General features: G+C 37.4%; 1 protein-coding gene across 5 annotated transcripts in view; it reads left to right on the top strand.

The window, feature by feature from the left end:
- WWC3 (WWC family member 3) overlaps positions 1-24,255 on the top strand; it is a 103,681-nt gene that overhangs the window by 68,574 nt on the left and 10,852 nt on the right. For 4 of the 5 annotated variants that reach the window (XM_040582773.1, XM_040582772.1, XM_040582771.1 and 1 more), the window contains exons 9-15: positions 4,644-4,886; positions 8,162-8,251; positions 9,424-9,998; positions 16,206-16,326; positions 17,088-17,162; positions 18,200-18,286; positions 20,870-21,062. In XM_040582773.1, the coding sequence (XP_040438707.1) occupies positions 4,644-4,886; positions 8,162-8,251; positions 9,424-9,998; positions 16,206-16,326; positions 17,088-17,162; positions 18,200-18,286; positions 20,870-21,062 (1,384 nt within the window). The remainder of the gene's footprint in view (positions 1-4,643; positions 4,887-8,161; positions 8,252-9,423; positions 9,999-16,205; positions 16,327-17,087; positions 17,163-18,199; positions 18,287-20,869; positions 21,063-24,255) is intronic. The other variant, XM_040582774.1, reaches the window with a different exon arrangement.

Raw genomic sequence — 24,255 nt, 5'->3', positions numbered from 1 at the left:
AGCTACCTCCTCTAGTATTGCGTATGGGATAAGTTCCGTTACCTGAACTGGTGGAGAACTGGGTCCCATTATAAACCTAAGGAAAAGAGTAAGCTGGACTGATTTATGTTGATCATTTCTGTGTGTTCACATGATTTTAGACACTATTCTCCTCCAAATCATAACTGTGGGGTTTTTTTTTATATCCCCACCGGTGGTCTTATCCCACAGGTAACAAAGGCCTCAGCTATAGAATGGTCTGATAGGTCACCCAAAAGTCTAGGCATTTAAATATAGGGGTGTTATTGGTGGTTTTTTTGGTTTGGTTTGGGTTTTTTTTGGGGGGTTGTTTTTCTTTTCTTCCCTTAGAAAATTCAAACGAAGTAAGTCTGAAGAACTTGTTTAAGCTAGAAAGACCAGAACTTGTAGGTTAGGAAGTGCCAGCTGTAGCATACCCATATTTGCTTCTTTCACAAGCATGAGTTAGGACCCTTTGTATTGTTTCAGAGTATTTCCCATCCAAGGACACCTCTTGTTCATAATCTCAGTAATGCTCTAAACATGGGATTAATTGTAGTTGTAACTTTTTCATGTCACAAAAAGTAATTTTTTACTTAAGTCTCACTTCTTGTGCTATATTTTAATACATAACCTCTTCTAAACAGAAATGTTCTTGAGCTCAGCAGTATAATTTCGTTAGTGCTGGGTTCATATAGCAGTCTTGAAAATTATGTTCTAGACGCTAACAAAATCTTTTAGATTCCCCAGATATTTCCAATGACAGAAGGATTTGCCCAGTTTTGTCAAGGGGGGTCTGCATAGACATATATATATATATATATATATAAGAATTCAGACATGCTGTGAATTCTGGAAATAGATGCTTCCCCCCGCCCTGCCCATGATATAGTTTGTGTAGTAAACTACTGGCTGTACTGATCTCTACCCTTATGCTATTACATCTACATTATCTTGGGCCAGGCATCATTCTAGCTACATTAGTATGGCCATCTCAGGGCAAGTTTGCCATTTCAAATCAGTTACTTAAGATCACCAAGGTTAAACCTTTGTCATCCCACCTGTGCCCCTCCTGCTTTTCTGCTTAACAGGAGCTGTTATATTCATCTCCATTTGAAATTTTTAAATACTGAAATAGGCAGCAAGTCGGTCTGCCTACCTAGGAAAGGAGTCATTTGATACCACCCACTCGAGCCTGGAATGCAAGCTCCTCAGCACTTGTTATGCAAGGATGGGAATGGGCAAAATGCCTGGAATGTTGACGGCTCAAAATTAACTGTTTTTTCCCCAGGAATATGTTAAATTGCCCTATCAGTAAAGACCTCAGTGTCTGGCATTAGGCCAGATAAAAGTACACTTTTACAGTGATTTTATTACCCTTAAGAAGTATCTTTAAAAAAAATAGGAAAGTAATGAGAAGGAATTATGTGTTTCCAATAGGAAGGAAAAATACGTTTGAAAAACCAACTTCATAAATTTATTTTCTTTAAATTGCAATCTGTGTCTAGTCATTGATTTATTTAAGTGGATGTTTAAAGTAGGTGAATGTATGCATTGAGTCTGAAAATGCAAAGCAGCCGCTTTTTTTCTAACATACCAGCAGTGAGAATGACTGGTATATTATAGGTATAAAATCTAGCGTGGACGGGCACAGTGAAGTTGCTTATTTATGGATTTATTGTGATTGGAAGGGAAAAACTTGTGTTAGGAGAAGGCAAACTGCAAGTATGAAACATGCTCAAAAGGGGGTTTTATTATGTTTTATTATATCTGCTCAGATATTTTTCTTCATTTGAGTGAGTGAGACCATAAAAGCCCTTAGGGATGTTTTCTAGCCAGAGAGATAAATTTTAAAAAGTTTATCACTGGTAGCTTTTTGGAACAACTGACCATGCAGAGGGAGTCCTTAGTGGAAAGCAAGCAACAGAATTCCCCAAAAGCTTTGGTTCATTTGCAGGAAATACAGGTTGCAGAAAACTGGCTTATTGGTGATGAAGTTTCCCTCCCAACAGATTCCTGAATTATGTAGTGTTTTGCAAGTGCTTTTTCTTTGCTTAAAGGCAAAATGTAGAGATAAGAAGAGCTGCCTCAAATGTTAATAGTGTCAAGGGAATCAAAGTAAATACTGTAATAGGATTTTGGAAATCTTCAGTGATACAAACCTTGTCCACAGCAGTACTTTTCCCTTTAATAACACTATAAATAAGTTACTGTACAACAACTTTCTACTTTCAAGGTATCATCGTAACAGAAATTGAGAGGAAGAAACAAACAAACTGGAATGTCATACACAAAGGGTGTTACGTGCTCTCAGCAAGATCAAGAGTCTAAATTAAAACCTCTTGTATTGAGGGTGTTGTTTTACTTTACAGCACTGGAAGGGGGGATCCCACCTTCCCCTGTCGCATGCTGGTACTTCTTTCTTGCTTGTTGCTTGTGTTAGCATTTATTTGCTCTTATGATCAGCTTCTTACTCAGCCCACCCTGCATTAGAAAAATAGCTAGCAAAACAGTTGTAACTGTTAAAATGAAGGAAAGTCAGTCTTTCAGTTACCTTATAAAACCACCCAGAGACTTCACCAGACACATCTCGTCATCTTTCATCCACAGGCTCTGCAAGAGCTTATGAGCATGGTCACTCAAATTATGTTGCCAGGGCTCATCTGATTCACACTCGCTTGCCAAGATGTAACTCAATTGTACCTGAATTCTGTAATTCTGTTGAAAGGACCTTGAGTCCCCATTTGTTTCATTTGGCACTGAACACTTGAAAATCAAGCTGTATATGCCTTCAGGAGTGTTTACTAATTCTTTAACTGCGCAGCAGCCTGGGAAGGGGAGAGAAGGGGTCCTGACTTTGCTTGCTTTTCCTGGCCCTGACTTTTGCTTGATGGGGTGAGGTGTTCTCCAGGAAGCTGCATCTGGAATTCAGGCACAATAGCTGAAGCATGAAATCTGCGGAATATACATATCGATTCACAATGGTGCTTTCAGTAGCTATTGGCAGGAAGTTTGTTATTAATGCGAGGAGGAGGAAATGGTATTGAAGGGCTTGATAAAGTATTCTGCTTTAGACTAAAACATAACGTAATATCCAAGTTGTTTACTTGCTGTAAATGAAATCTAAGGGGGAGGGGGGAATCTATTTGACAAAAGTCACAGTAAAATTCTTATTCATACATGAATGCAGTCATTGCAGAATTACTTATATTGATACTTTTTTTCCCTTCCCCTGATAATAAGATAGCCAAATGCTTTCCAGATGTCAGTATGAAATAAACATTGCATGAGGTTTTCTTTTTAGATGGGGAAAAACTTACCTTTGTCATGTCTGTGCCTTTTCTTTTATTCTTAAACACATGTTACCGCTCTGTGGATCTTCTGTTTGTTGTTTATGTGCTTTTACCTTGCTTTGTTTATTATTATCTTTCCTTTTTTACCAGATATTTTGGACAAAAGATTACTTAAATTAACTTACCAAAAGAATGAATGCATATCCCACTTTTATGGCTGGCTTTAAATGTGCTTTTATTTATTTATTTAAAGGGTGATAATAAATCTTCTTTGGTGCACTGAACTTTGAGTGCTACCATTTCAAAGTCAAGACGAAACTGAAGTGTACAACTGCATAACTGTTATACAGTTCTTTAGTTTCAAATGTTCAAAAATGAGAAAGCTAGACCATCTCTTACTTTTCTTTTAACTGTAAGATTCAAAAGTGCCTAAATTGCCCACATACCTAGCATAAATACCTAGCAGTAAAGTGTTCTCCCTGTTATGCTTACATACCTTTTGATATTGCCAAAAGAAAAAATTGTGAAATTTCTAGATTTAGGATTCTTTGTAATATTTGTAAAAGTTCAAAATTTGTTTTTAGCAGAACATTTTCTTAAAATGTAATGGTCCATCACGTTGAGGTATAGGAAGCTACTTTTGGCTATAAAGCCTATTAGAAAAAAGATCAAGTTAGCATATTTATTGCTTGATTTGATGATGGATCTATCTAAAGCCATTGTGTTTTGTAACCAATATATCTTTTGTCTAGACCAGTATATTTTTTTGTTTTACTGACAGCTTACTCTTAAATGTTTGATGTTGGTCAGGACTGCCTAATATTTTCAGCCCCTGGAACCATTCCTCTACAAGTTGATCATGAATATATGGACCTTTTGTCACTAGATAAGCATCTTCCCTTCATCCTCTTCAACTTCTTGCTGGACTTTTGAAATCCCGAGTTAAGATCCAGTAGTAGAAGAATGAGAAATGAAATTATGATCAACTTCTTCATCTGTACAGGCAGCAAACTCAAGAGCTCTGAAATATGAATTGATTTAATAAAAAATGAGAAAGCCATAAAGACAGATATTGTCCATGTAATAGATAAATGCACTGTAGTTCTTATACAGCTACACACTTAGGAGCACTTGCAGTTCTATAAAACCCACAAAACAGGAAAAAAAAATCCCCAAACCAAAAAAAAAACACCCAGAAATGAATAGTCCTTCCAAACTCCATTCAATTTTGTTTTGAATTTTAGAAAAAAAAATCATAGAAGTCAACAATCTTCACATTTTGATATTTTTCCTCTTTATTGTCTTCATCATTGTCTCTTCTACATTTTGAAATATATTTATTCTCTTTTTAAGAGTTTCAAATATACAACAGCAGCTGGCCTTGCTAGATAATGAATCTTGGCCAGGAATGGCTGAAGCGGACAGGGACCGTCTTCAGCTCATCAAAGAGAAGGAGGCTCTTCTTCAGGAGCTGCAGCTCATCAGTCAGCAGAGACGATCCCCAGAAGACATTGCACGTTTGGAGGAAGAGAAAAGGCGCTTGGAGGATGAAATTCAGCGGGCTCGAGCAACATCTGCTCATGGGGCCACTGAAAGGTTTGGGGACTTAAATTGTTTTCTTATCTACTATAAGATCCATACACGAAGTTTCAAAAGCAGGAGTAGGGAATTTCACTGTGTTTAAGAAACAAACAAACAAAATGTTACTAGAGTAATTTGCTTTCAAAAAAGGAAAAGACTGCTCCTGGCTGCCATTATTTAGTGTCGGACTTGAAGTTTTCTGAAGGAGACTTAGGGTGGTGTTAACTAGTTAGTTCTCATTTCATTCATCTAAAAATTCTGAATAGGAAGAATAGATCAGAAGAGAGTCACAAAAAAATGCTTGGAAAAAGTCTGAGTAATACTGTCTGATAATGGAGACCTGAATAACAGTACCTGGATAGTGAAAGATTTTGCAGTGGAGTTACATTCATTTCCGAAAGCATCAGAACAAAGATCCTTTCCTATGTTTGGTTCCTGCCTTGTAACTGGAAAGTTAAATAATTAAGATTTTACTGCCTTTTGTAAGTAAATGTTTCCTTTTAATTTGCAATCTCAGCAGTGGGACCACATCCCAACTCCAACCTTCAGAGAACTTAGTAAATATAGTCATTCTTGAAAACTTAAATACCAAGTTATATGTATAATCATACAACCCCCCAAACATATTAGCGGAAACACTATGTTTATTTCAAAGTTGCACAGTTTTTCTTGTAGCCAAAGAAATGGACAAAACCTCTTCACCTCTTCTTGTTACCATAGACTGCTTCCAGTGAAAGCAAGAAAGTACTTGTTCTTGTTTCCTTGCCTTCCTTCTCTTAGTGGTAAAACCCCAGGTTTGACACTTGAGGAAAACTACATGAACTAGCTTTAATGTGTTCTGTGTAAAGGTTAATATTTACATAATTAAGACACTTTTAAGATATTTGGAAGTGCCTTCCATATACAAATTTTAAAAGCTTCAGATCTTTTGAAAACGCTTACTTCAGACAGTAAATTCAGGTAATAAATAGAAAATTCACAGCCAGCCTACAGTTCAATGTTACATATTTTGTAATTTTTGCAGTATCGTTACATTGCATTTCCAGCTTAAGCTGACAGAAAAGGGAGTTCACTTTACACTGCCGTGTAGTAAGTTTTATTTGTTGTTTTTGGGCTCTCATGTTAGGTAGTGCATACTATGTTGGAAAGAAGGCCAAGCTATTTTTCCATGTAGTTCATGCTGTGGAAACCAGTGTTCCAATGCGATACTTGATATTTCAAATGCTAGCAAAAAGTTGAGTAGAAGTTAGAATAATATTGAAGGGTGCTCTATTTTTTTATTAAAAAATGGAAGAAAACTTAACTATTAGTAGCCCTAATTTATTTATTTGTTTGTTTTAGGCTCAGGAATAACCAAAACTATTCCTAGTTCTCCTTTCTATTTCCACTTTCTCCTAATGGTGAAATATGAAGAACTTTCCTCTTTAAATAATTACCTTTTCTGTTCAGTTACTGAGTTTTAAAGGCGCTGAATTATGTGCAGAACTTTATTACCTTAAAATCTGTATGGTAGATGTGGGGTTTAATTGGTGTGGGTTTTTGGTTGGTTGGTTGGTTGGTTTGGTTTTGGGTGTTGTGGTGGTTGTTTTTTTGTTTGGTTGTTTTTTTTTTTTTTTTTAAGTTTGGCTGGTGATGTGGGTTGGAGGCATCACATGCCCTTTAGCGCAGGTACCTACCATACAGCGTTGGTGACTGTGGGGTGTAGGTTCCTAAGTGTATTTTTTAAAGTAGGTGGTGTAGATAACCCTTCTTTCCCCTGCAAGCTTTTGAGTCAGTTAAGCTTCTTGCATCCATTTGTCTTTTTCTTTTGGTTTCCTCATGCAGTGCCTTTGTCATATAAGTTTACATAACTGAGCTCCTGCCTTCCTTGCACCACTTGGTTAATCTTGTCTGGGGTCCACAGAAGCAGAAGAGCTTCAGTGTTGCATGGGCTCAGGTGTGCAGCTTCTGCTGTGTGGTTGCAACGAAGGCAGCCTCCTCAGAGGGCAGTGGAGTGCTGGAGTGTAGCGCAGCAGCCCCTTGCCAGAATATGAATTGGTGAATTTGCAGGCCAAAGAAGTTGAGAGATTTATGTTTTTACTGCTAACAAAGACATATTTTTTTGTATCTTAAACATACAAAGTTTATTGAAACTAGTGCTGTCATTTTGTTGTTTTATCTAGAATGACTCCCTTTTTGTTGTGCGGGTTTTTTTGTTTTGTTTTGTTTTTCCTGCCCATTAATATGTTGAATTCTAACAGCTGTCTTTGCAGTTGAGGAAGGATGGAAACACTGAAATAAGTTTTGATACGCTTTCTCCAAAGTGTATGTCAGAACCCCAGTTTCCAGCCAACTTGTGAATGCAGGGCTTGGAGCAGTAACTTCCTTGGACATAAACATGTACAACACAAAACAGATTACCACCCTGATTTTATTTTGAAATTCAGTGATTGGGCTTGGAAAAACGAACCACCAGGAATACTTCTAATTCTGGATTCAGAAAAAGGATAAATGGAAAGGAAAAGTATAAATTATATCAGTGGATAAAATCTGTTCTTTGAAGTCTTAATAATCTCAAATTACAGAATTTAAGATATCTTATAGGTGTATGAGACAGCATTATAGGTACGTTCCCATTGGCAATGGTACTGAGTAATTCACCTGCTTGTTATTAGAATGGGCAAAAAATAAGTTGCAGCAAGAGATTTTTATCATAGCGTGGTATTCAATATGCTGTATCACCTGCTTAAATATAATTATATTTAAACACACTTGAAACAACTAGAATTAGAGCCCAAAGTTGAATTTTGTGGTTACTGCTTAACAGAAGTCCTCCAAAAAATTTCTTTTTATCTTTGAAATTCGACACTAATTAGCTTGGATAATAGGCCTATTTGGAATATTTTTTTTCCTGCCAAGGCAATGAAAGTTATAGTAGTTCTCTGTATTTTACTGGCACAATCAGGCTGATGCAAGGGGAAAAAAATATCTTGTAGAGTCTGATGTTTTTACCTAGGAGTTTTTATGACTTTGCTAATTGCTGTAATGTACTTTCAACATCATGACTCTTACATTGTGCCTCAATTACTTTTCTTGTCTGAGAATTCTGGTGTCTTGGTTCTTGTGTTCTTGCTGGAATTATCATTGCTTCATATGAGCTGCATAAGTTAAAACTTTTCATTAAACAGTGAAACTTTTTTATATTCCAAACTGCAATGCAACAATATTTTTCTGTACTTGGAAGGCTCCTAGCACTTCTTCAGCGCTACTGTAATGAAGAAAAATAGTAATATGTATCTATTTAATTGTAGGATACTGTTACAGGAAAAGAGAAATTGTTTGCTTATGCAACTAGAAGAAGCTACACGTTTAACCTCATATTTACACTCCCAGTTAAAAAGGTGAGTTATGTAAAACCGGTAGGTTTTGAAGTGTAACTACAGCAAAGAAGAATATTAATGAACTATAAAGTTTACCTTTTAGTACTTCTATGTATACATGCCAAGTAAATTAGTTTTTTGCAAAATTTGTACAGTTTGGTGTATGGAATGTGATGATTTGGACAGAGTTTTATAAGTAGTATTATTTACATATATATATATAGAGAGAGAGAGAGCTAGATATAGCTATTTGGGCTAGATTGTTATGTATTTTGGGACTTTATCTATTATTTCATTTTCTGAAAAGAAGATACATAATTAAGACCTGTTGTAATATTGTTACAGTTTTACTAATAGGAAGATAACATTCTTTGAAGTTCTGTGAGATTTTAATGTTGTGATACCTTCTCTAAAGGAGGGTTTTTTGATCCCTGGTGAGATGACAGAATTTTGCCATTTAAATATGAGAATGTGTTAAGACCCACACAGAAGGCCAGAACATTTTGCATATTCACACTCACAGCTGCCTTTTTAGATGCAGCTCTTGGGGATTTGTCAGCTCAACACCATGCCAACATCAAAAGCTCGGTTCCTGCTGTGTCTCACTTCATCTCTCTCTGTCACATATTCTTCTCTCTCTCACTGTCTGAGATTTGGTAAGAGGAACTGGAATAGGATTCATCCTAAAGTCCTTTCTATTTTTCACTGGAAAAACTGTGAGGGTGAGGCTTACACAACAGTTTGTTAGGACTTTCCAAATCCCTTTGCACTTCTTCTGCCTGATATGTTTATGACCAGTCATTAACGTAAATTCAGGCTGGATCGTGGTAATTACCCTTCCTGGCTTTACATTGAGTCCACTGATGCATATCCTGCTCTGGCCTCTTACCTGCCAAATTATGGCTGCTTACACATTGGAGGAAAGAGTAGGCTTGTCCTGTTGGACCATTTGTTTTCAGGCACTTGGTCCTGATTTAGTTGTCAGTTCTGCTGTTCCAGTCATGGCTGTGCTTGAGACTAGGGCAAGAGCCATGAGCTAGACCTTAAAATGCCAAATCATCTCTCTGTGTCGCTGTACTGAATACATGTAGAACTGCTTGTGTAATCTGGATTGACATTTTTATGTCTGCGCTGGTGTTTCTGATTATGTTTGAAAGAGCCTTTTTTGTTTTCTCTTTCTTTGCCTGCTGTAGTCTGTCGGCTAGCACTCTCACAATGTCCTCTGGCAGCAGCAGGGGATCCCTGGCCTCCAGTCGAGGATCCTTGGCCTCCAGCAGAGGCTCCCTCAGCTCAGTCAGCTTTACGGACATCTATGGCCTTCCGCAGTATGACAAATCAGACAGCATTACAGACTACGGCCAGCATTTACGCTTTGACATAATTCCCTTTGAGTCTCTCACAAAGGATGTGCCATATGCTGATCCAATTGGACACTCAAATTTCAATAAGCAGCGGAGGTCTCTGGATACCCCGCAGTCCCTGGCGTCCCTGTCATCGCGGTCCTCCTTGTCATCGTTGTCCCCACCAAGCTCACCTCTGGACACGCCATTTCTCTCTGCGTCTCGAGATTCTCCCTTGGCTCAGATGTCAGAAGGTTTTGAAGAGATGGCAAGCATAGGAGCTCTGGAAATGCTCAGGGCTCAGACCACAGCATTGGGTGATGATGATACACAAGGAACGAGCTCGTCTCAGGCACCCACTTACCCTGTGGACAATGAAGGGCTGCGAGAAATGGGACCACAGCTGACTGCTGTCCAAACTGGTGGAGGTGAGTTTCTAGGCATTATTTTTTTTTGTCACATTATCATAGAAAATGTCACACAGAGCTAAGTATATTAGCACAGAAGAGATTGTTCCTCAGTTTGGCTTATTTTAATTCCATCAGTTAAAAATTACATGGTATATGTTAGCTGTTAAAAAAACCTAACCAAATGAAAAAAAACACCCCCAAATCCCAAACTTTAGATTAAGGGCAAAGAGGTGAAAGAGTAGAGAAATCATTGTAAATAGTTTTTAAAATAGTGATTAATTGTGTGGAATATGGGGAATGGAATATGGACTTTCTTTGGAATGCAACATATCAAGGAATAAATATTTTGGTTTTGGACTGGATTTTTTTTTTTTTTTTAAAGTATGGTTTAATTACATCTGAGGCCCACAGTTATGCCCGTGTTGCCATTCTTCTTACAAGCTAATGCAACGCAAACCTAGGAGAGATAGGAACCCCCCACTTCCCCCCCCCCCAAAAAAAAAAAAAAAAAAAACAACAACACAAAAAACCCCAACCACAAAACCAGGTATGAGGTCATGCTGCTGACAGTGCTTGAAGGCTGGCTGACTCCATGCTGAATTTGCACACACACCCCGACCATGTTCCGATGATGTCTTAAGTTCTGCAGTGGAGCAGAAGCCACAGTGCCATGGCGGTCATGAGTGCGAGATGCCCTGTGCTCAGGAGCTGAGTGCTTTGTCAGCCAAGGAGCATCTTTTGCAGGGGCTGTGTGAGAAGTTAAGTGTCCACTCGAGTGGGTTGTCTCAGAGGACCTGTGCTCTGTGACTGCAGAGCTGTGTGCAGTTACCACAACACACATACTGTTGAGTTTTCTTTTCCTGTTTGACTCTGAAGTTAATGGACTTGCTTTAGCTTGCATTGGTGGAAGCTTCTGAGGCACTACAGTTGAGAAACATAAATTAGAGAGATCAAAAGAGGAAAAAACCTTTTTTTAAAGAGCAAACATTTAAAAACCTGAGCATACAAGCACATGAGAATTTTCTTTTCCTGTTTTAATCAACCAAATGAAGAACTGGTAAAATGAAAAAGAGTATTTCTTCATGATGATGTTTTTGTGTGTTGCCTTTCTTGTATTTCTAATAAAACCATACCAGTAGAGAAGGGCTTTTAGAGAATATTTTTAATAGTAAAGATTGTAATTCCCATCCCATTTCTACATTTAAAACTCTGTGTTAGCAGTTGCATAGAATGTTGCATTCGGGGCCTACAACATCAGGAATAACGTGAAATATAACCAGAGAATCTATTATACTATCCTACCAAAATCTTGTCAAGTGATAATGAGAAGGAACATTGACAGTATCTAAGGAAAAGCTTTCAGCTTTTTATTTTTAAAAAGAAAATGCCACCACTGTGCTAAAAAACCTATATTACTCAAACAGCACTTGAGTCTAGACTCACCTACTTTCCTTAACACAACTAGCGCTGCCAGAAGATAGTGCTGGCAGAATTTACATTTACTAGATGTAAACATTTCTAGTGCCCATATTGCAGCTTTCAGACCAAAATAAACAGAATTCCAGAGACCAGCATGTAAGCTTGTGCTTAAATTAGTGCCATGAAGAGGCTTCCTGAGGCTTTCTTTAAACCTCAGATCAGACCACAGCATGTCTTCACCCATTGTGGTAAGTGAAAATATGTTAGTAGTTCATTTATAGCTCGTACGTGTTTCCTAGAAGTGAAGGCCTGGTCTGAGGACCTAGGGAGCAATAGGATGAGGGTTGAGTTCCTGCTTTGGTTTTCCTTTTCTCCCTTCTCAGTCACGTTTCTACGCATTTCTGTTTCTCTGAAAACCTCTGGCAGAACATGCCTGTGGTACCTGCTGTCACTGCTGTGCTGTACAGCTCCAGCTTCTAGTACAGGGGTTATGACTTCCCTGTGTTTTGTGTTGCTTTTTGAGGCAGATTGGGAGAATGTATGGTTAAAAGGTAGCCAGCCTGTCTTTTTTTTGAGAGGTGGGTTTTTTTTGTTTTTGGTTTGTTTTTTTTTTGTTGTTGTTGTTTGTTCGTTTTTAATATTTGAATTTGAAAAGAGTTGCTTAAGGGAAAATTGTTTAATGTTTCTGCTTTTTTTGCCTGGAGTCATGACTACCTTGAGCTTACACTCATTAGCTGGTGGGTTTGCAATTGTAATACAGTTGTTTGCAAGTAGCAGTTGGAAGTTTTGAAATTGTTTTGGGTTTGTACTCTTTTCTTGAACAATTTGATGGACCATCAAGCTCGTATATCACAGTTTGGGAACCCCCAGTTGCGGGGAGGAGGTTTTCACAAAAGTACTATGCAGCGTGCTTTGCTGCTGCCACCCAACGGTCTGGTAGCATAATGCGACACTGGCAAACCAGTAAGTCTCGGCTCCGACAAATTGTTTGCCTGTTCCTTCATTAGGCAAGACATGAGGTAATTTTTGCAAATTCTGGGGGCCGGGAGGGTTAACACTGAATCAAATGCACATACTTTGCACCGAAGCAGCACTTGAGCAAATTCAAGGAGTTCTTCAGGAGCTGCAGTTTTGATGTTCTGTTGCTGATCTGCTCTTTTGTTGTTCTGCATCTGTCTTGGGGTTATACTGTGAAATATGCTGGCATGTGTAAATGAGGGACTATGCCTGAGAAGTCAAACCCATCGTTTTTATAAATCTGGGAGTGGGAGGAAACATCTTAATAAAATATGGGGGTTTAATATCTTCACTATCTCTTCCTTTCTATCCTAAAATAATCTTTCAAGTGCCAAGTTTCCTTTAATGCCTAAATGATCTTTTTGTTTGCAAAATATTGTCATAGATCTAAAAGATGATTTATCATTGCTTTTCATTTTGTCTTGTTTCTCATGCGGCACAAGAGAAAAATTCACTGTAAGTGAACCTGAAATTACTTACTGTGCTGTTTTTGCCTGTAATTCCTAGTGTGTTTTTCTGTGTGAAGTGTTGGTTGGTGGTTAGTTGTTTTTATTTTTTTTTAGTTGCATGTGAAGAAACAGGAGATTTTGCTACATTTGATTTTGTTTGATATTGTGCTGTATCTGTTTAATCATTACGGCATACTTAATTTTTTTTATATGTTAACTAAACAATATAGTCATGGCTGTAGTTAAATTCTTAGAGAAAGTGTTCTGCAACCTTCAGCTTTATTATATCATAGTAATGCCTGACAGCATCATGGTAGGTAAGGTCTGTTTGTGTGTCTGATTTAGTTTTTATGAGAGTGTTTGACTCTTTTTATTAGTGCATTTTGAGCTATGTGCAGTATTTGCCAGTTTTCTAAGCTTGTGAAACATGCTTTACATTTATTGATGTATTTTTTTTTTAGCTAATGAAATCTTAGACACCAAAATTTCCTTTGAAGTTCACTTTTTCAGCTAATGACACCTGAGAATATTCTTTTAATCAGAACTGTCATGTTTAGCAAGCTTTGGCACCTAGCAGTTCTGGAAATTCATTTATGTTGTTTACTGATTTTGTTATTTAAATAAGAAAATGAAAGGTAATTGTCTATCATAAAAACTTTATTTTTAAACAATTCTTCAGCTTCCAGCATTGGAAAGTCTCTAACCTGTGCAAAACCATGTTCTGTTTAAACCAAAACCTAATGTTTCTTTCTTCTTGACCAATTTTTCCTGCTGACTGTTTTTTTGTTTGTTTTTTTTTTTTTTTTCTCTAGTCAAGGCCATGTTTTGGTGTTTGCATCTCTCCCAGATTCACTGGGATTGTCCAGATGTTATCAAATTCTTCCACTGCCTGCAGTCAGTAAGCAAGTGAATGCCAGATTACAACATTGTTGTAAAATGTCAGTTTTTAATGACATTATATTGATGCTTCAGACCATTTTTTCCTTCCAGACAAACTGGGAACAGGGACCTCCAAAGGAGAGAGCCTGTGAGGTCTTCTGTCCACTACACCTATGCAAAGTGCTCACATAGAGGGGTGAGCCAAAGGCTTATTTACAGAAAGAGGTCATCCTACTGTAACTTGGTGAAGTTAGTACAGAAATTATAGGAGCACTTTCATACAAAATTTACATACTTTTCCAAAGTTCGGCCTCTTTTTAGAGATTTAAAGTTATTGGGAAGCTTTTGTATTAAGAGATGTCTCTACAGAGTGTTAGATTTGATTCTACATAAATGCCAGTGGCAGTGATAAATACTCAGAGGTGGGCTTACCAAATTAAAAGTTCTTAAAAAAAAACACAAAGCAAAGAAGAAGAAGGAAAAAACCAACCAAACCCCCCAACCCACCACACTGTACAAGTGATACAGTGGAGAGCACAGTTCAAATACAGTTTTTTTGCTTTCTGTAAGCTAGCTTGAACTTGGCTCTCACTTGTGGTGAGGATGACATGAGTGTCAGTACACAGTGTGTCATGTACAGTAAAGGTGGGATCATGTACAATTGGAGGTGGGAGAAAGGGTGGTTCTTTCTCCAGGCATTGAGACAAATGCAGGTTGGGCTGTTCCTGGTCAGCAGATAAATTTCCTACATGGCTGAAGATGACTAAACATTGAATTTGGAGGGGAGGTCCGGGTCCGTAGGGCTACTTATAGAACCAAAGGGACAGAGAACTGGCTCTACTGATATACAGGAATTTTGTCTCCAAACAGGACCTTGTGATTTTTGGAACATCTTTTGGTATTTTGTGGTGTTGGTGGCCTGATAACAGGAGTGTACTTCTGGCTGATGTAGGACTGCAGGGCTCAGCGCATCCTGTCTGTCTGCCTGTCCCACAGTGGGTTAAAGCTAACCTCAGCCAAACATTTCTGTTGACAGCAGTGTTAATTTGGGGAACTTTTATCAAACTTCAAGTCCTCATGTTCTGTCCTGGTGGTGCTTGGGTGGTAGGTGAGATGGGTCACATGCAGCGGGGTGGCTCACTGTCTGTACCTCAGCTGGGCTCTGCAGGTGGAGTTCAGGCTGTGGGCTGGCATTCTGCTGAAGGAAACTTAATGATTAGGTACTAATACTAATCAGCACAAAAAATGCTGATTTTATTTGTGATGCCTTAAGATAATGTGTAACAGAGGTACTTAACAGGTTGTTACTTTAGTTAAGATGTGTTTCATCCTTGGTGGGAGGCAGTAATCTGTACATGACAGACAGCTGGTACTTGTCTCCCATGCGATATGCACTGTGCTGCTGTCACTCCAAGTGCTGTCTGCTGAAACTGTGAATGTTCCCATGGTGTCTTAAGTTTCGGAGCACAAATAGAAACAAATAAGATGCTTTGCCCACTTTTGAAGTGGCATCTCTTTGCACTTGCTTTTCTGTTTTGAGGACAGCCATTGAGCCTTAAGCAAAAGAGGGGAAAGTTGGTAATTACACTTCCACAAGTCTATTTAATGATTCTCTCTAGGACTCAAAAGAAAACAACCTCAAGTTAGGAGCTGTCATTGAAGTGTCAAACCTTACCTATGCAATTCTTGAGCATTACCACTTGTGCACATACTTCAAAGGATTGGTAGCTGCTATACCTGTACAAAACCTGATGTATAATGTAATTTTTGTCAATACATTTACATCATGAAAATTATTGCTATTTATGGTGTTGCCGATGATTCAGGGAAGGCTGGGAGAGGAGGTTGAGCATTGCTTTCTCCTCCCCCAGTCAGTTTTCAAAGTCATTCACCAAGAATTTGAAAAAAATGGTCTTGAGTGAGTTGGAAGGCGCTGGTTCTTTTTGATAATGCTTCTCAGACTGTAAATAAAAGCTGCTATTATATGATGGTATAAACAGAATGCTTTGAGACTTTGTATTAGGAAACAAATGAGAACAAAACTTAGCATTGTGTTATCAGATAACTTCTTAAAAGAATTAGTCTCTGTGTATGTTTTCAACCTATTGTATATTCAGTAAGTAAATCTTAAGTTTAGGATATCATGTGTACATATGTTGAATTAATCTAAGTGTTCCTCCAGGAGGGATTATTCTACCAGAAAAACATTTAACAACAATGCAGTTGGTTTATACTTAGTCTTGTCAGAGAGAAATTAGCCACAAACTTCCTTCCTTAGTTCTCCCACAGAAAATCTCCGGTCAATTGTACTCTAGGTTTTTTTAATTTAAAGTTAAATGAAAAAGCAGTGAACTGCATTTGTGCTGTTTTGCTCTTAGCTTCGGTACAATAAACGCTCCTTGTTTAATTCTTAAGAGATTGCCTTGAGCTGATGTTGTCTTTACTTTTTTCTCTGTGACAGCTGTAACTCTGCGAGGAGACAGTGGTAGAAGATCGGAGAGGAGAGCCAGGCGAGTTTCAGCATGTCTCTCAGATCATTCACTGGCTAGTGACAGTGGCGTGTTTGAAGCTTTAAGCAAAAGGTCAGGTGTATAAATTCATAGTAAGCTGGAAATATTCCTGTTCTACCACATGGTCCAAAAAAATTTCTTGTAAATTTCTGAATACGCATTCAAAATTGCTAGTTCTTAGTAACATAAAAATATTAGGTTGCACGTTTTAAAGGAAAGAAGAAACTTTTTACCTGCAGTTCCACTGTCATCTTCACAAGTGCCAAGTCCCTTTTACTTTATTAACATTTTAACGCCATATATTTCTCCCTTGAAAGATAGTTTTCTCAACTTATTAGTCTTAAATCAGGATTTTATTTCAACCATCTATAACAAAATAAAATTATACAGTGTGACTTAAAATTCTGAGTAGCATGTGATAAAAGTATAACTGCAAGGAGGAAATATATGAATTGCTAAAACTAAAAATGTGTAGGTTGACCAAGTGATTGAAAGATGGATAAAGACGTGTTACTTTATACAATTGTTTTAGCACAATAAACAGTAACTGGGAAGCAGATAAGCTTTTGAGGATGCTAAAGAGAAAAAGAAGACAGGATAAGTATAAAAATAACCTGAATATCTTGAAAGAGCTAAGACCTCAGTTTTTAAAATTGTGACTTACTAATTCTATGTGTTTTTTAAATAGGTATCTCAATTCCTTCTAAATTACCAATCCCTCCTGTATTACCAAACAATTGCTTACATCCACAAATCACAAAATAAATGTTAATTTCATTATGTTTTAACAGCTGAAGTCAGTGTGTAGTTTACAGTACTTTGTGTTCCTGCAGGAATGAAGATCTGGAAGAGCCTGTTTATGGTGATGCTGCCGGTAATGAAGAACCGCAAATACACGTTGGATTTCTGTAAGTAGTTACTCCTCTTTCTCCCTGTCAAGTCAGCAGGAATCGCTCACTACTTTTCTTGGGTTTAGTTTTAACTTTTTAATGAACTAAACTGCAGTGGATTGTGTTAAGCTCCTGAACTGACAGCCAAAGTTTAGCAGATGTGCAGATCAGTCAGTCAAATGCCACTTTGTGCTGGGGATGTGCCTTAACCACAGTTCATTCAATGTCCTTTCAAGGCTGGCTGAGAAAAGGACCTTCATTACTACTTTCAGTAGCATTTATTTTCATTGTCTGGACCGTTAGTGTGAGTATGGATATAGAGATATGTCTCTGTGAGTGAGATCTTTTCATGCCAGATAAAGGATTACCTTAGGAAAGTCACAGGTGAAGAAGCACAAATACAAATACAGTTCCCAAATATAGCTTTGAAATCTTGTGCTTACGGCATGCTGTTGTTGGTAGTGGGAGTAGCGTGGAGAAGGGCAGATTATAGCAGTGCAAAGCAGGATGCCATGCCTTAGACAGCCCTCCAGAATTATCTCTACTCTTTGGAAAATTAATTCCCAAGCTCAGCCGGAATTGTTTGTTCCATTTCAGAATTGATGCTGATGTGAAAGAGTAGGTGTTTTAAATTTGTTTTCATTAACCAATGAAAATAGTGCAACTGATTTGTCTAATGTAACTGACAAGTTTTTACAAATGTGCATGCACACAAAAATGTGTATGTATATGGTGTAACTGTTTAAACCAAAGGATGTATTTTATAAAACCTGTTCACTATCAAGAGTCACAGTAAGGAATTTTATTCTTCTCAAATGGAATGTTTAATTCTCTTAGTTCTGATAACTTTGTTACTGTAGCTAATATTATTAATAATGTTATAATAATAATATCAGTGTGATATCTGTAACTGCTTTTGATTCAAACTGATTTGTATAAGAGATTAGTTTAACACAAAAGGTGCTTTTACATTCTTTAAATCTTTTTAATCTTCCATCTCTCTCTCTTAAACACAGTATTGATCCTTGGTGACTAACAGGAAATTTATTTTCCAGGCATGACAGTGGAAGCGAATGTCTGTTAGTCCATGTATTACAGCTGAAGAACTTTACTAGTCTAGTTGTTAAAGAAAACTGCAAAATGTAAGCTTAAATTTCACCTAAAGTCTGATCATTGCTTGTTTTATGCCACAGTCGTAAATACCATAGATTTGTTTGCTTTCATGCAAAATCAAGCCATTTCTTGAGAAGATGGTATGTCTTAGTTACATGAGGAAAGGGTTAATTTTATGGAACCTCTGTCATACTGGTCAGGTAACAAGGCTGGTCTCTAATGACCCTTGTTCTTACATATTTATTCTGCACAGGAAAGTTTGTTCAAAAATGTCAAAAGTCATGCTTTCATCACCAAGTGCCTTCTGGCCAGAAAGCTGTCTACATTATTTGCAGTATTCCAGAAATATTATTTCCTGTACAGCTCCTCTACAGCTTATCTGTGATGTATCCCAGAATAAGCTTAGTGTAATTTTCTCAAATTCTTATGGCAACGTGTATCTTGATCAGTAAAAGAGATAGCTTGTCCTTTATCTTTAAAAAAACCCAAACCAACAACCACACAAACAACAACAAAAAACCCAGCTGGGAGATCTGCAGACTTCTGTGGCCATTAGCTCCTTGAGTATGTGTGAAAGACCCTCTGAAGATAGTGTTAACACCAGTACTAGCTGAGAACAAGTGCAGACAGCCTGTGCTACTTTTCAACATTCCATATCACATCACATAGAATGTTATTTAGTTTATTCTAATAAGTGTTTCTTAAATAATGCCAACATTGCCATAAACCACCATTTTATCTAGTGATATGTATCTTAGCATATTTTAAAGAAATTTGGCACATGAAAATCATTGATCTTTATCTCTGGAAGAGGTTGTTTGAAAGCGGGAAAAATGGAGGTGTTGTATTGTAAAATAAGTCATTCTGTGCGAGTTGTTAAATTGATATACATCTTACTGAATGAGTTGAGCTTTCTTGAGAATGCTTCATCTTGCTACCCCTGCAAACCTCTAGTGGAAATTCTTCACATTAGGTCAGTGCATTAGTGTTGGCCTTTTACTTTGTTTTCAGTGTGGATGCAAAGGCATGTGATAGGGAGAAAATGTGAGTACTGAGTAGTACTCAGCCATGTTGCCTTGCGATTAGAACAAGAAATCAGCATCATCTAAGAAAGTAAAGCAGAGTCACTGAAGAAAAAAATTACTCCAGAGGGTTTGTTGGACATTGTCATCAAGGCAGTTGGGCATCTAAATGACTCTCAAAAAGGCAGTTCTGTTCCCCATCCTTCTACTTAACTGTGGGCTGGAATCAAGAAATGGCTGCAGGGTAAATCAATTGGCTTGACTGGTCAAAAAATAAGTTTGTCTTACCAAAACCAGAAAAAGCTTTTAGCCAGTTTAATGAACTTCTCAGTGCAACTGTACATTCACTGAATCAGTTGCTGGGGGCAGTGGTGGGGAGGTTACCTGCAGCAGCCCTTGAGCAGAGTATTTGGATTTCTTTTTTACAGGATGTGAAGCCGTTTAGCTAACTGATGCTTCACACTCCAGTGCAGCAGTTCCACTGTAGTGAGCTCTTCCAATTGTCCTCTGTTTACTTGCCTGTCAGTCTCAACCCCTCTCTGGTGGTGCCAGAAGGGTTCATGTAGCTGTGTAGTCAGCTTGAATGAGCCTGTGAGCTGGATTTTTTTTTTTTTTTTTTTTTTTTAGGTTTGAGGGTCTTTTTGGTGTTTGTAGTTTGAGGGGTTTTGGGTGGATTTTTTTTATTTGTTTTTGTTTGGTGGTTTTGGGGAGTTTTTTTATGCCAGGTTAGCTTTTTAACCCAGATAGGTTTTCTAAACCGGTTCACAGCACAGTTGCATGAAGCTGTTTGCTGGCACAAGGAAAGGTATGACAAACCCCAGGGTACTGGGGGGGCTGGACAAGCAGCCAGGACAGGAAGAACAGAGAAACCCTTCTCTAAGTAGCTCTGCTGTATTCTGCCAGATAGAACTGGTGTAGATTTTATTTTTGGCTTGGAGTCTCAAATGAAATGGTACCAGATATTTAATTTTTTTTTTTTTTTTTTAAGATGGCAGATGGATGCGATGATTGCAAGTTTCTTTTGCCCTCCTTTTGTGCTGCTTTTGTTAAGTGGGCGGGGGGGGGGGGGGGGGGGGGGCGGCAGGGAGGGTATGCTTAGTGGATGGAAGGAAGAAATGGATCAGTGACACGGGGCAATTCAATTGCCTAAACATAGGCATGTGTTTCCATTTGACATAGCATAGCATAGCACCTGGCCTCCAGCTGCTGCTGCTCAGAGGAAGGCTATAGCTCTCCCATAGATCCTATGTCGTACTTGCTAGCCCCATGTAGATGCCTTGGATACCTCAGGGCATCTCTAGTGCTGCTTGGTGCCTGTGCTTAAGCACCAAGCTTGAAATAAATAAACTGACTAAACTACCTAACTAAAAAAAAAAAATATTAGTTTTAGTTAGAAAAAGATAGCATTTCCAGATTAGCTTTGCAGTTCTTCTGTGTTAAGAATACAAATTAAATTCCTGTAACAAGGAGATCCCAGAGCAGATTCTTAATGTAGCAGTTACACTGATGTTTTTACTTAGCCTGATTTTGAGAAATTGAAATAGCTTTCTTTGTCTGAATTGTGCTGTTTTTCTGTTTTGATGTTCTCAGTCATGTGAGAGTTTATTTGCCACCACTTGAGTCAGGCACACCAACCACTTACTGCTCTAGAGCTTTGGAATTCCAAATGCCGTTAATATTTAATGAAGTCTTCCGAATCCCTGTGCATTCAAGCGTTTTGAAATTAAAATCACTGCAGCTGTATATCTGTTCAGTTGACCATCAGCAACAAGAAGAACTATTGGTAAGTGGTTCTTTTTCTTAAAAGCTATGTGATATGGGAAACTGAAGTTATTCGGCGAATAATTTTTAAGATTAAAAAAAGAAGGTGAATATTTTTCTATAAGAAGTGCTGATGGAGTTACATGTTAATGTATCCATTTGTTCACATGCATAAGTATAGTTCTGTTAATAAAAAGAGGTGTGATTTTTAAAAAGTTGAAATATGTGCATTTTAAGTTATGTAAAGTCTTGGAAATTATTAGCAAAATTAGCAGAGGTTGAGAATTGGAGCTTTTTAAGCAGTATTGAAAGTAATGTTATGTATACTACTATTTTCTGTTATATTGCACAGGCATGTTGAAAATCAATACAAGGTTTACATTGATTGCAATGGGGTTGAGTAGATAAAGAGTTATTTTTTTATTGATTGAATGCATTTCTCACAAATGTCTGCTTTGCAGAAAGTTGAAAAAAATCTGCTGTTGCTAAATTTTGGTGCAAGAAGGGATTGTGTAAGAAGAAAATTAAACTTTTCCCCCAAAACTTAATATGACAGCTTTTAGGCTACAGTGTGCTCAAGATTTCTGTTTATGCATGACACTGTAATGTGTGCATGATGAATCAGTATCATTAAAATAGTTTCCTATAAAAAAATAAAAAATCCAAGCCTCTTGTTGCTATGTAACGCTGGGCAAAGAGGACTACTATTATATCAGTCTTAACTTTGTTGCAGGGTAATAGTGGTCCAGACAGGTTTCTGTTACACAAACTTTTACTTCAAACTGAGCGAGGCATCTGATGAAGATGCATTCAAATAAATGTAGCAATTGTTTAGATAGGTTACCTGTGTTAATTGTGTTTAGATGTGTTAAATGTTAGCTTCATTTAGCTGTTAAATATAAATATGCTTAAATAAACCTGCTTTGAGGCTGATATCATGGCTATTTTGAAGTGAGTGGGCTGCCTTTTCAGTGAGAGGTTTGAATGGGTTAGTGAATTTTTTGTGAGCCTATCAAAGTAGTTAAGAGGTAGAGGCAGCTTACTGGGTAGTCTTGCTGGACTATGGATAAGAGGTGTTTGTTTGAGCAAATCTAGTCAAGAATGCATGTTTGTTAGTCCACCTTTAAACCTAAGTTTAGGGCACTTTTAACTATTCCTGATTTAGCAAAAAAATGATAGGTCTTCAGGTTATGTTGGTAGGAATTTTTCCTCCTTGATAGTCAGTGTAGTTTTGTGAGAAATGTCTTTGTTTACATACAGTAGTTGGTAACATACTTTGGGGTAAGTTAACAATGCTGCTCAAAAAGAGAGAAACAGTACCACGGTTTCTTAAGGTTAGGTGCATTGAAGTATGTTTCAACATCATATTCATTGCCCTTTTTTGCTTAAATGGAAAATAACAGTTTTCTAAAATTGAGAAATACTTGCTACCTCTCTTTGGAACTGCTTTGATGGCCTCTATCAACAAGGCCTCTGTCTTTCAACATCTCTTCAGATTACAGTTTTTCCCATCTATTTAATCATCCATATATTTCTGAAGTTCTTGATGACTGCTTTTTTTTTTTTTTTTTTCCTTCAATTAGATTATGCCAGTTTAATGCTTTCCTAAATGCAGAAGCCAGGCTGGCATTTATCCCAGGTTATAGAAATATTTGTACATAACAGGGAATAAAAGAAAAAAATAAAACCAACTCTTCTGTCAAATAGTTCTAAACTTCACTTACATAGAGAAGTAAATCTGCTAAACTTGTGGGATGGTCTTTCCATTCCCTCAACCTTTTACTCATATGCCCTGCCTTGCTGAAAGATCTATTTCTGTTTTCTTACAGCTTTCTGAAGCTGTACTTCCTTAAGTTGGCTTATTTCTTCCCTGGTGGTCTCATCAATGTTGAGATAAGGGAGTTTTTATTTTCCATGATTAGCATATAAAGCTCATGTAAAAACATCAAAGAAATGCAATTGCCTTTCTTGCAACCCCACAGCACTGCTGTTTCATTCCCAGTTTTTCATCTTTTATAACCCTGACCAACCAATTATTCCCCGTGTCTTTAATTTATTTGAATTCTTCTTCTTGAGTGTAAAATTTGTCGGTTTGCATTTCATGTTTTTATTTCAGAACATCCATCCCATTTTTTAACATTGTTTTGAATTCTGATCCTTTTCTGATAAGTGTTACAATCTGTGTTTGACATCACCAAGAAATGCAGAAATACTTTTACTATTCCACCATCCAGGCTGTTAACAAATGTGTCAGAGCAGGCATGTGACGGACTGCTAGCAGACCCACCTTGGTTTCTTCATCTTTCAAGTGAGCTCCAAATCTTGAGGTGGAGGTGAAATATTAATCAGTACTTTCAGTACTGATAGTTATTAATTGGCTTGATGGTGATTTTCTACCCAGTTAGTAACAGCTTCTTTGGCGTGCTTTCCTAGGTGCTTAATAAATACAGTGTGTAGGGCAGTGTCAGACATCTAGACATCTTAAGAGTCAACATACATTTTTTTTCCCAATATTGACGACAGGAAAACAGCTTTACCCTCTACCTGTAAAACTAAACCCAGCACATTTTAAGCATTTCCTAACTCTGATGCAAAAGTGTGAGTATTCAATACATGTTTCTTTCTTACACTGCATCAAAACAAGAAAATAATTAGAAAACATCTCTGTTTTATATATAAGAGAAAAGGCATCTCTGTTTGTAGCCTCCAATATACTGCCATGAAATGATGTACTCAGTAACATATTGTATCCCAATAGGACATTATTTTGTTAGTCTCAGAACCTTTTCTCCATTGTCCTTTATACACCTGTTTAAACAGAGCCCGAACAATACAATTATTTATTATTATTTTCTCATTAACTCTTTCTTTACCTGCTTAAAGTTGAATGCAGTTTCTGTATACATTGCCTACCGCCTTTACGACTAGAATTATTGCATCCAGCTATTTGTTTTGTAAGAGATGAAAACAATTTTTACATGATTTTTCCAGCGATATAAATGAAAATATTTTTAGCATTAGCATGAAAATTAACAGATTGTAGAGATAGCCAGATAAAGCCAAAAGCAATAATTAAAGGCTAGCTAATGTAAAATTATCACTAGGTCCAGCTAGTGAACTGATTAAAAAAAAAAACAACCCCCCAAAAAATAAGCTTTGGAAAGTAGAAAAATTCCTTTATGGCCCATTTATTACATAAATAGGCAGACAAAAAA

This window comes from Falco naumanni, chromosome 2 (genome assembly GCF_017639655.2).
Source record: "Falco naumanni isolate bFalNau1 chromosome 2, bFalNau1.pat, whole genome shotgun sequence".
Lineage (NCBI taxonomy): Eukaryota > Metazoa > Chordata > Aves > Falconiformes > Falconidae > Falco > Falco naumanni.
The sequence above is the reverse complement of the archived record's forward strand: the minus strand, read 5'-3'. Positions and strand labels throughout refer to the sequence as shown.